General features: G+C 38.2%; 2 protein-coding genes across 2 annotated transcripts; both read right to left on the bottom strand.

The window, feature by feature from the left end:
- Positions 1–595: 595 nt before the first annotated feature.
- On the bottom strand, positions 596–7,993 carry LOC146375026 (multiple inositol polyphosphate phosphatase 1-like). Its single transcript, XM_084948638.1, has 5 exons — positions 7,350–7,993; positions 7,077–7,271; positions 5,299–5,396; positions 3,366–3,496; positions 596–1,207 (listed from the first exon to the last, which is right to left on the bottom strand). The coding sequence occupies exons 1-5, from the start codon at positions 7,936–7,938 to the stop codon at positions 826–828; spliced, it is 1,395 nt and encodes a 464-aa protein (XP_084804764.1). The 5' UTR covers positions 7,939–7,993; the 3' UTR covers positions 596–825.
- A 1,777-nt stretch (positions 7,994–9,770) lies between these two features.
- Positions 9,771–12,501, bottom strand: LOC146375025 (multiple inositol polyphosphate phosphatase 1-like). The gene is made up of 5 exons (XM_084949678.1): positions 11,441–12,501; positions 11,151–11,345; positions 10,799–10,896; positions 10,539–10,669; positions 9,771–10,313 (listed from the first exon to the last, which is right to left on the bottom strand). The coding sequence occupies exons 1-5, from the start codon at positions 12,018–12,020 to the stop codon at positions 9,932–9,934; spliced, it is 1,386 nt and encodes a 461-aa protein (XP_084805804.1). The 5' UTR covers positions 12,021–12,501; the 3' UTR covers positions 9,771–9,931.
- Between the last annotated feature and the right edge of the window lie 298 nt (positions 12,502–12,799).

The raw sequence follows: 12,799 nt of genomic DNA, 5'->3' as shown, positions 1-12,799 counted from the left end.
ACTCTTTGCTCTTCTGTAATGACTGTTCCATGGACTGGACTATGACTGGATTGTATTGTAGACAACTTTAGAGAAGCTTTTCCTATGACATTTCCAATAGGCTAATAGGCTATGCCTAACTTTTCCTTCTGGCTACCCAAACATTCACCTTCTCATTTATGTCACAGTAAATATTTAATGTGTAGCTATCAAAATTACATTTTCCTTTATTTTGTCATTTAAAAATAAATTGTGATTTTGAAAAAAAAAAAAAAAAGATAAACCCAGTGTCCAACCTTTTTACTATTATTGTTTTTTTTTGTTGTTGTTGTTTTTTTTTATATCAAACATACAGACATGTTCTCTTTTCATGGACAAGTGAATCTTGGGAGTGACCCCAATCCTAGAAGATGGTTCTTGCCCACAAATGGTAGTGCATTTAAAATAGTTTTTCACTGCTTTACCTTAAAAATAAGACAGAACACTGAGAAAAGTGAGTGACCTTATCTGCAAGTCATAAATGTTTACACTGGAAAAAGGGATTATTTAATGAAAGCATTAGGTTGTGTAGTGATGATAGCGAATCTTGCAAAAAAACAAAAACAAACCAAACCCAAAATGTTATATACTTTATTATAGCAGCGGTAATACTGAAATGCTACAGGAACTTCAAATTCACTTTGTAGGTTTGGGTCTTTGGGTGTTTCAGAGACACTGGATTGCTAGAGTGAAAATCCTGTTCAGAAAGGCCGTGTTGAACAGTGAAATATTCATGGCATAACAGACACATTCTGACTAAGGTAATGCTGGTATAATGCCTTCTTTTCCAGAAAATACTGTGCTTGCCTAAACTTCAGCAGGCTGCTTGAACAGCTGACACTCAGTTTCAAAGTCGCAGCCTCGGAGCAGATCCCCGTAGTGCTGCAAGACATCTTGATAGAGCGGCATGGAGGCCTGATCAGCCAAACCGGGGAATGTTACAGGCTTCTCATTGAGCAGCGGCTGCAGTCTGAGGTCACCTCCCCCGCAATCATAAAGCACCAGGATCAAGTTAGCTGCATAGGGCAATATATGGCTTGTGCGAAAGGAACGGCGGGTCTGTGCAGCGAAGTTAGTTGATGTCAGCAGTTTGCTGTCATTGAAGAAGCCCAGAAGGGTAAGCAGTGGCAGGAGGGTCTCTGCATGGCCTACCTGGACTGTCACGGCTTCAGCCACCTGCTGGCCTGACCTACAGAATACACAGTTTCAGTGTTGAAATATCAGAACTCAAACAGTCAGTTAATCGGTTTGTTGATTGCCACATGGACTCGGCATTTCTGAGTGATTGGCTGAGCTTATCAAATATGGGGATTGTGGGGTTATTACCATCTTCAAATACATTGAAGTGATTGACATTAATTTAAACTGTAAATATGACTGTAGTTTTTTTTTTCTAAATAGTTTGTAGAAATAGCATTTAATTAATTAAAAGTACATATCAGGGAGGAGCAGGAAATAGAAATTCCAGCTAGAAATGAAAACGAGTCAGAAGCAAAGAGTTGTTAAAGATCTTTAACAACCAGATAATAGATTAGGGTTCATACATCTGTAACCTTTTTCACAGCTTACTCAAGATGACATTGCAAAAGTCCATTCATTCAAATTCATTGCTAAAAACAAGCCCCAGAAACGAGGGCAAAGCCTTTGCTCACTCTGATGTTTTAAAACTCCCACAAATCTAGCTGGAGAAATACTTAGTGTTGTTTTTATTGTTATCCTATGGATTAGAAAGACAAAACATAATGGTCATTATATATTTAAGGTGTGTTCACTGACTCACAGCTTTAACCTATGCTCTAAAGAACAAGCAAGGCCATGTTCCATTTTAAAAGCTGTTGTTAGCTTCTGATTATGCTCAGTGGCACAGTTAATTTAATTTCCCTTTATTAGTCTATTTTCAACAGTAAATTTGCTAGTTTTATTTAAAGAAATCAGTATTATTAGCCTAATATTTTCCAGTAAAGATGAAAGGCTTACATATATGCTACTCCTAAAAATAATCTTAACAAAAATTAAGAACAATGTTAATATTTTATCTCATGTGGTCTGCAGGCTGGACGTCGCTCCAGGAAAGTTTTAATCCCAGTTATTAAAAATTCGAGTTCATAATGATTAAGTGTAACCTTTTCTATAGCTTACTCAAGATGACACTGCAAAATCCATTCATTTGAATTCATTGCTAAAACCAAGCCCGGTGAAGGAGGGCAAGGCCAGAATGTTCTAACTTTTATAAACTTTTCTCACTCTGATGTTTTAAAACTCCCACAAATCTCACTGGAGAACAACAAAATGTTGTTTTTCTGTTTTTTTGGTCTCAGATTTTCTCTGACAGATGACTGCAGTTGCTTGCACATTATGCTTGGCTGAAAGGTACAACCCACAATCTGCTCACTCTGCAGTCACATTTTAAACAGTCAGAATCACCCACACACATGCTTTCACGGTGAGCGTGTAGTAAAGTTGTTCTCTTTTCAAAACAGGAACTTTATGATTGCATCCTTTCAACACATGTAACAACACAACCTGGGTTGGCTCTTCACTACTTACACTCGGTGGCTGGATTATTAGATACATTTGTTCAACTGCATTTTAACACCAATATCTAACTGGCCAATCACATGACAGCAACGTATTACATTTAGGTATTTATACATGGTGAATAACTAACCTTGAAGTCAATAAGCTACAGTAGCAGAAGACCACTGTTGCCAGCTAATAAAAAGAAACTGAGGCTACAAGTAATATGGATCTCAAAAAATGGACAACAGATAATTGGAAAACTGTGGCATGTTCAAATGCCTCTCAGCACAAAGTAAGCATTGTTTAACACCGCAGCCTACCTGAGCCTCTGTACATATTTTCTGATGGCTGCTCCCAGCCTATCTCAAATAATCTCAGACTAGTTGAATAAACAAGACAACTGGTTCATTCCACTCAAACGCACAATCGTCAGATCTCAATTCAGTGGAGCAACTGACAAATATGCAGCAGTTGTATGATGCTTTAAGTCAGCATGTTTCCAGCACCTTGAATCTATAGCTTCAAGGTTTAAGGAATTTCTAAAGGCCAATGGAGATGGGTGGGGGGTGTTCAACTTAACACAGTAAAATAGGAACTTTCCTAATAAAGTGGTCAGCGAGTGTATGCTAATGAGCCACACTTGAAATATAGCGAACACGAGCTCTGCTGTCTTTTGAGCTGATCCCACATACTGTAGTTCAGCTAAAATAATATCCAGCAAGTTTTGCTTCTGCCTGGATTCAGGGCTGAGCAGTGAGTCCTTTTTCCCCAAATATTTTTATTAACATGAGAAAAATATAGTGTAACACCATTTAAGGTTTGCTTACATGTTCTCTTTAGCTGCTTTTTCCAGACGGCTGAAAACGTCATGGAAGAGAATGCAGCTTGACTTGCTGTTAATGTCATAACCATAGCTTCTTTTCCAGAAGTGCTTCAGATCATTTGCATACTCCATTACCTGTTGAATAAGAAAGTCAGCGTCAATGCCAATTTTACTTATATAGCACATTTCATTACACATAAGCATGGGCTTATTGTAAAAGTTGAAAAAAAAATAAAGTCTAAGGCAATAAAAACAGCAAAACAAAACTGTAAAAAGGAATGAAATACAAGTTAACATTTACAGGCACGCAGACACACACACAGTTATTAAGTGTAAGGCTGTTAGAATAAAGAACGTTTTGAGTTTGATTTCGAATGTGAAGCTTTAATTGGCCTTAGCTTGGTACAAAGGACAGCACCACAGTAACTAAAAGCAACCTCAGCACACTTAGGTGTAGCTCTGGGAACAGTTAACAGATCTGATAACCTGAGAGATCTAATTGGGTTACAGACAGTGAGCAAGTCAGAAATGTCCCGGGGAGTCAAACTATTGAATCCTTCATAAACTAACGGAAGGATTTTAGAGGTAATTCTATATCAAACTGTGAGCTAATGCAATGACTTCAACGCTGCGGTAATACTACAAACACAAAACTAGTCTATGTGCAAATTTGGCATGACTAAACAAAAAGGATAGAAACCTGCTGATCGTTCACTGTGCAGGTGACAGGTCAGGCTTTCTGAGATCAGATTGCAACATAAGACACAGGAATCTCTTTGTGAGGTGAAGTACAGGACACATTTGGCAGGATCTTTCTCTAATCTGAAGCTTGTCTCTTTATTTGTTTCTACTTATTTATTCATAAAACAAACTGTGCACATGAAATGCAACAGCTGTGATACAGGGTATTTCATTTAATTTGGCTGGTTTTCTTCTTGTTGTCTATTTATTTGGTGAATTGGAACAAAATTTGGCAAATTACTGCCACCAACTGGACAAACTTGTTATAGTTTTATTATTCTAGTAGTTGGGGTGTTTGTCCCTTCAGTTAAGGGTAAGAGAGTCAGCTCACAATAATTTATTTTTAATAAAGTGACAGAAAGTTTGCACTTGTAAAGAATTTTATTTAATGATGCTCAGGATGATTCTTATGTTGTTCATTATTTTGTTTTCACCTATGCGTATGCTCTTGTGTGTTTTCAGCCTTGTGTTTTAGTTTTAGTTGCTGTTGTGTTCCCGTGTGTTCCTCAGGTCAGGTCGTCAAGTCTCCATCTCTAAGTTTGGTTGTGGTTGTGACTCTGTTACTTCCTGTTTTATTTTGGTAGTGTTTTACTTCCCTGTTTGTTCCCTATCACCTATAGGGCTATACTAATGAAACTACATGATAAACATTTAGAAAAGTTACTTGTACTTTGGTGTGGTATGAATGGCAGTGGGTGGAGGTCTTTATCAGTAGGAAAAGCTGTAAAACTTTATACACTCCTTAATATTGTCCAAAACTGTCCATTGGAGTCTTTCCTGGGCTGATTCTGGCCCTCAAAATGTTTGACACTCCTGTTTTAGAGTTTTCTGTCAACTTATTCACTGACTGAATTTTAAATATATTTTAGATTATTTGGACTTCCTGTACTGAGTGCATTAAAGGCTGATTGTCTGAGATTAGGTCCTACATCTGCAACAAAAGCTCTATTCAATCAGTAATACATCATTTATCTCTGTGTGTACGTGCTTGATAGCCTGTAAATAAATTGCCACAGTCTACAAAAATTAAAAGTACTAAACACATACCACTTAATGGGGACATTTCTGAATCTGGAAACATTGTAATCGGTGGGGGTGGGGTCATCATGCTTTCCCTACTGTGATACACGACTCAAAGTTAATCTGAAGCACATATTACTGCTTTATCACAATGTGCAACCCTCCTCCTGTGTCACCTGTGCATCGACCTCGTCGAAGAGACGACACCATGGAGAGTTCACAGTCTTGATGGCAAACTCATATGCACACAAATAAAATGCAGCTTCGGCCATATCTGCAGGAAAAAGATTAAAACAAAATGTTAACAGTCAGTGAAATCCCAGCAGTCAGGAAGCTGCTAGAAAAACAGAACTGAAAGCAGGAAGCGACATCTTAAAAACCTTAGGAGCATGGTATGTGTTGCATTTTCTTTATGCAACTTTAAGTATGGAAGAAAATCCTAAAATTAGGTAAAAGTTCCAATTTATTTGGTTAATAAAGACAACAAATAATGGAATGGAGAATGGAGTAGTATTTGAAAGACACCATTAAAATGCAAAGTACAAAAGTACAAATAAACATATTTTAATATATATTACATATATTTTGATAGTTTAATATATATTCTATTAGTTAGTTCATTTAAATGGTAACAAATCTAGGAATCAAAGATCATTTCAGAGGTTTAAAAGATTCTCTTTTTTGTAGCAAGATGTATACATATTTGGCTTTTTGGAGCATGTAATAAATTTCTGTTTACAACTCAGAAATATCTGAAAAGAACTCCTAAAATATATGATATGATAAAACATGTTAGATTAGAGGTAAAAAAAAAAAAAGGTTGAAAAGTATTATTTCAGTATTTTCTTTTCACATTTCATGTATAATGAAGATGTGAGAGTTAAAAAAGCACAACGCTTCTCTGTGAAATATGGAAATGAACTTTCCAACACTCGTGCTGTTTCAAAGCCACAGCTGAATGTTGTCGAAAGCTGCACGTTCCTAAACGCACCAAGCAGACAAACTTCTACTATCAGCATTAACGCTGAGTGAACTTGCAGTATTATTGTTATTATGTTTGAAAACAGCTCCATCTACTGTGCAAATATCTGCTGTAAGAAGCCCAGTGACACGCCATAAGCAGAATTTCAGAAGTTTTTATTTTAAAATGTTTGGTAATAATTTAGTAATAAGTATTGGTGAAATGCAGAAAGTGTTCAATTGTTAAACCCGTGAAGCCAAGATGTGACAAAATTATCAAATAAATGTGTTAATAGACCAACTAGAATTGTAAATAATAACATACCAGCTATTTCACGGATAAATAATAGAGCCTCTGTCTGCCTGTTCTACATCTAACTCAAAAGCTTTCAGCTGATCTACTTTAAAACACAGTGAATTTAATCCTTGGGAAGTGCACTACTAAGCTGGTGTCATTCTAAGGAGTGACATATTAATTTTTATGGCCACACACCTCTGTGGCAATATAAAGATGTCACCAGCTACGATGAGGGTAGTTTATAAATCAACTTTCACTGACTGTGAGATCTAACTTTGCTGTTAAAGACATGCCTGTAACAGTTAGAGCCACAGTGGTAACACATATTAACATAACAAGTGGTAGACTTACGAAACCAAAGCGGCCAACTGATGTTTAAGTTGTGAAATGTGCATCACGTATGCTTTTTGACAGTTTTATTACTTGTGAATTCATGTGGGGAAAAAAAAGTCTACTGCGTCTACTGCAAGTTCTTTGAGCTTGCACTGTGTAAAGTGGCACAAAGAAATCCTGCACAATATTAACCTACTATATAAACATATATCTACTGTCATATTTAGGTGTTCTGTACTCTAATCAGCTGTAATCAACTGGTACTCTATATCTATCTATCTATCTATCTATCTATCTATCTACAGCTTAATCTGACTATATGTAATGCTCTCAAAATGATGGATATGATAATACACCACTAACCATCTGTGATTGAACTGTATGGGACGTTGAGGATGTCTGAGATCTTCTGCTGGACCCTCCTCATCTCTGGCCCTTGCTTGAACTTCTCCACCTCTGTCACAGCTGATGGGTTGTTATCAACTTCCTCCAAAAACCTGGTGCATTTATCAAAAAACCTCATGAGAGCATCATTCACCGTGTGATCAAACTCCATATCTGCACAGAGGAAAGCAACAGATTATAATAGTCAACAGGTTATGCATAAAGGGGTCATCATAATAGTCATAGTCATACCTTTAATATGCCACAGCTCTGTTAGTCCTGCCTTGAAGGACAGTGTGCTGTTGACACACCTGTGCTTTGAGCTGGTTATGAATTTGATGAATCCACCTCGAAGCTTCTCCTCTGAAATCAGTGAGGGGAACAGCTTTGACAGCCTGACAGCCAGGTGTCTGTGATCATTCACACCTTTCTGGACGAGTCGTCCGTCCATGTCCTCGGTGTACCACATCCTCCACTGGTTTTGCAGTTCACGCAGCCAGTTCCTGTTGGAAACATTGCTGCCCTGAACCACGTCGTAAAGCTTCTTCATCTTCTTGACGTTTTTTGTGGTCGGGTATCTGGTTCCGTGCCTTATTACGGCTGTCAGATGGATTTGGCGACATTGTGCAGACGGAGGCTGTAAAATTGATCTGTTTACAGCAAGTATGTCCTCTATGAGATACGGGTTCACTTCCTCATACCTTCCTTTCGTGCTGAAATATTTGGCGATTGCTGGGATCTCTGGGTTCTCCTCTGGATTCACGTCGGTACAAAAACAGTTGGAAAAACCGGTTATGATGGTGAAATAAAAAACTCCTGTTTTCCTTAAAGCGGTCGTCATGATGGGTTACTTGTGAGGCCGTGCGCAGACCCGAGAATGACGTCGATCATGTGGGGCTGTCCAACCAATGCCTTGTAGAGGGAACGATACGAAAATGACAAGCTCTGCTTGTTTATTAATATTCATGGTGATCGTATATTTTCTGAAAGTGACTGTCCGTCGGTTTCCAAAAGTTATTTGATACTTTGAGGAATATTTTGGTTTTTAAAACCGGGAATTGATTTGATAAAAGTAGCTTACTGTTTCACACTAAAGCTTTTGAAGCATGACTACGTGGCATGGCTTTTTGGGGCACATCACCCTGATCTGAAGTGCTAGAGTTTTCTCTTCTTGCCACTTGTCTCCATAATTAAAATGAAAATTTAAACTCTTCATTAACTCCTTTATTTAGGAATGTAGCAGGAGCAAATGATTAGTAAATAATGGTAATGTGTTAAAAATCTCTTAACAACATCAATTAAAAAGGGTTTTCTATAAACAAAAGACAGTTGTCTGCACACACAAACCCACAGATTTGCATCACTGTATCTTCCCTCAGCGTTAGTGCACTGTAATGGAGATCAGAGATTCAGCTTACTGAAAGTCTACACATGTTTTATTGTTTATTGAATTCTTTATTGAGCTTAGCTGATATTTTGGAGGATTGTTTAGGTGACAGTTTGTGTTTGATTGGTGTTGATGTGTTTTTCAGAGAAGCCTGTTATTTATTCATAAAAGTCACACACTAGCACGTGGATTTTATTTATCAGCTTTTTGCCTCTTTTTCAAAAACTTGATGCCACCTCTAGTCAAATATTTAAGCAGTTTGAATATTATGCAAAACATAGCATGCAAAATAGGTTTGCCGTGAAATCTCACCTTAAACATTTGCATCATTTAAACGGCATGTTGTAACAACAGCTGTTTGTTTAGAGAAGAACAGTAATTATTAGCTTCACCACTGCAGTGGTACCTTAAGTCATCAGTCACTATTTAAATGACACTCCACACCAGAGCCACTTATTCCCAGATTGTGTTGTAATTTAAAAAAAACAAAACAAAAAACGATGACAACAACAACAACAACAACAACAAAACAAGCTACTTAAGATGTTAAGTAAGATTTTGGATTTAAGATAGAAATTTTTTTATGTGCACATCTACCTCTCTGACTTCCCCAAACAGCTCTGTGAGGGTGTGACATAACTTGAAATTAAAGCCATTTGTGTCAGTAGTGAGTGAAATATGTGAATGTTTGTCTTCTTGGCAGTGACACACCCACAGCCTTGCACTTTTTTTAATGTAATGTACAATGCCTGTTGCCAATGGCATCAGCAAAGGCAGATGCTGGAGTAAGAAAACAACGGTTATTAATTATTGTTGGTGTGTGTCACATCATCTGGGAGTTCACAAATCACCGAAACACAGGCTCTAATCACATAAATCAAGCATGGGAAGCAGAACTGAGACATCATTTGCGAAATACTTTCATGTGTGTTGCCAAGATATGTGTGTGTGTCTGCATGCTAGGTGTGGTGGTGGGGGATGGGGAGAGTGTCTTCTCCCTTGCCAGGGAATAAATAAGCAAATAAATAATAAATACATTTAAAAAAAGACATTATCTTCTGCTATTGTTAACCTTTATGCTGGATTTATGACTCCACAGATGCGAACTCCTCTAATGCAAAAATGTCTTATTATTATTTAGTTTTGAATGAATCATATACCATCGGCAATCATGGAATTTAGCTTATAACTACTTAAAGGTTTTTGGGGTTTTTTTCTATAAAAGAAGATTTCTTGAACATCTCGTTAAACAAATTAATAGAAATAAAACAGAGCATATTTGTCCATTTATTTCTTTAATGTCAGAGCTTAAGAAAAGATGGTCATTGCTTCAAGATGGAACACTTAGAAATAAAAGCTTTTTCAGCCAGTTGCGTTTTTACTGTAGGAGCCTATCATTTGTTCCACTGTGGAAAAATGAAATAACAAGACTGCTGTTAATATCTGCCTAAACTTCAGCAGGCTGCTTGAACAGCTGACACTCGGTTTCAAAGTCGCAGCCTTGGAGCAGATCTCTGTAGTGCTCTAAGACATCTCGATAGAGCGGCATGGAAGACCGATTAGTCAAACCGGGGAAAGTTACAGGCTTCTCATTGAGCAGCGGCTGTAGTCTGAGATCACCTCCCCCGCAGTCAGAGAGCACCAGGACCAAGTTAGCTGCATAGGGCAACATGTGAGTGGTGCGGAATGAGCGATGGGCCTGTGCAGCATAGTTGGTTGATGTCAGCGGTTCGCTGTCCTTGAAGAAGCCCAGAAGGGTAAGCAGAGGAAGAAGGGTGTCTGCATGGCCCACCTGGACTGTCACAGCTTCAGTCACCTGCGGTCCCAACCTGCCGCACAGAGGAGAAGGAAAGTTTAAAATTAGCTACAGTTCCTGCTGTAAATCTGAAGATAAACTGTAAAGAAAACACAAAAGTGGGACTCTGGAGTCCATCCCACATGCCATATAAAATTGTCCTTTGATGAATGGTTTCTAGTTATGTAAACATAATTATTTCATGTATTTCTTTAATCAAGGGCATCAGAAACCTACAGGTTATTAAAAGTTCACCTACTTATTCTGAGTGGCCGTCTTGTCCATTCGGCTAAACACGTCATGAAATAGGATACAGCTTGCCTTGCTGTTAATATCATGACCATAGCCTCTTTTCCAGAATTCCCTTAGGTCACTTGCGTACTCAATAACCTGTTAAACCAGATAAATGCTCAAAATTGAAACAAGATGTTCAACTGTTTAAACCACAAAAGATTCTTCTGGCTTCTCTAACAACCTCATAAACATCTGCACTTAATATATCTGATCGCTATCTCCTACCTTTGCATCGTCCTCGTCAAAGAGCTCACACCAGGGGGACTTCACTGACCTAATTGCAAATTCGTAAGCACACAAGTAAAATGCAGCCTCAGCCACATCTGCAAGATAAATGTTAAGTGGTTCAGTAACACAGGCTGTTCAAACATGGATTCTTCTCTTCCAGAGAGGTGGCATCCTCACAAAATGAACTAGGAAGCGTTTAGAGAGCAGTCTTCATCTGACTGCTCAGAATGAAGTTAACACTGAAGCACCTTAGATGTAAGATATATGATATTATAAATAAGGCATTGCTCTGTTAATACAGATAATAAGAGTGCAGATAATACACTCAGTCTGGTTTTGTAGATACAACCGTATGTGATGGAACTGTATGGGATGTTGAGGATGTCTGCGATCTTCTGCTGGACCCTCCTCATCTCTGGCCCTTGCTTGAACTTCTCCACCTCTGTCACAGCTGATGGGTTGTTATCAACTTCCTCCAAAAACCTGGTGCATTTATCAAAAAACCTCATGAGAGCATCATTCACCGCGTGATCAAACTCCATATCTGCACAGAAGAAAGCAACAGGTTATAATGAGCAACAGGTTATAATGAGCAACAGGTTATGCATAAAGGGGCCATCATAATAATCATGGTCGTACCTTTAATATGCCACAGCTCTGTTAGTCCTGCCTTGAAGGACAGTGTGCTGTTGACACATCTGTGCTTTGAGCTGGTTATGAATTTGATGAATCCACCTCGAAGCTTCTCCTCTGAAATCAGTGAGGGGAACAGCTTTGACAGCCTGACAGCCAGGTGCTTCAGCTCATCCACACCTTTCTGGACGAGTCGTCCGTCCATGTCCTCAGTGTACCACATCCTCCACTGGTTCTGCAATTCGTGCAGCCAGCTCTGTTCTCCTGAGGCATTGTGCAGGATGATGTTATAGAGCTGCTGCATCTCCTTAATATTTTTGGTCGTCGGGTATCTTGTGCCATGTCTTATTATGGCTGTCAGATGAATTTGTTGACATTCATCCAGTGGAGGCTGTAGAATTGACCTGTTTACAGCAAGTATGTCCTCTCTGAGATACGGGTTAACCTCCTCATACCTCCCTTTCGTGTTGAAATATTTGGCGATTGCTGGTATATTAGCCTCATCTTCGAACGTCACGTAATTAGATAAAAACCCAGAGGTGTAAAAAACATAAAGCACTATAAATTTCCAAAGAAAAGTCAGCATGATGCACGTTTGAAGAGAGCAAAAAAAAAAATCAATGTGACACCATCAGAAATAGGACAGAGCAAAGTCCAGTGCAGTTTATTTACCCTGATTTCCTCAGAGCACATGTTCCAATTCCAAGGACTTTCCATTCCCCTTTGACTTCCCGAGTCCCTTCTAGTCATTACTGATGCGTCACTGTTTCTTTGTCTTTCATAATTACAATTCATTAAATACTCCTCCAGTACTTGTCACTAGATATTTTCATTTCAGTTTTGAACAAACAGGAAATGAAAACATATTTAACGTGAAAGGTTGGGCATGTTTGTTGATGTTTTTATGACTTCTTGGTGCCCAGTATGCTTTGCATTATACAAATTAGGGTTAGGTCCTAGGAGATGAATGACATTCATTAGCTAAAAAGAAAAAGTCACACATTTGTTAATGCAAAGTTCTTTATAAAATTCCTGTTTATGGTCGATCAGGATTTGAAGACAGTGAAAGAGTAAACTTGAGAAAATCCATTCATTTCTAATGCCAAAAGAAGGAAAAAACAGAATCAGAATGTGTTAGGTCTAGGGGCCTCATATTGGCTCTTTTACCTTTTATGGTAGAATTGCATTAGGATGATTTGATAGTGCAGATTTAAACCAGCTGGTTCAAATTTTTATCTTCAGTCAGTTTTAAATGCTTGTCTGAAGAATTTGCTTTGTGTTCATTAAGATAGATTTGTTTTCTTATTTATGTTTTCAATTATGATAACCTCCGACAACATAATATATACTACATTTAACCCCACT

The sequence above is a fragment of the Perissodus microlepis genome, chromosome 13, assembly GCF_051167445.1.
Source record: "Perissodus microlepis isolate ML-2025 ecotype Zambia chromosome 13, ASM5116744v1, whole genome shotgun sequence".
Classification (NCBI taxonomy): Eukaryota; Metazoa; Chordata; class Actinopteri; order Cichliformes; family Cichlidae; genus Perissodus; species Perissodus microlepis.
Note: the sequence above shows the minus strand (reverse complement) of the source record. Positions and strands in the feature narration are given on the sequence as shown.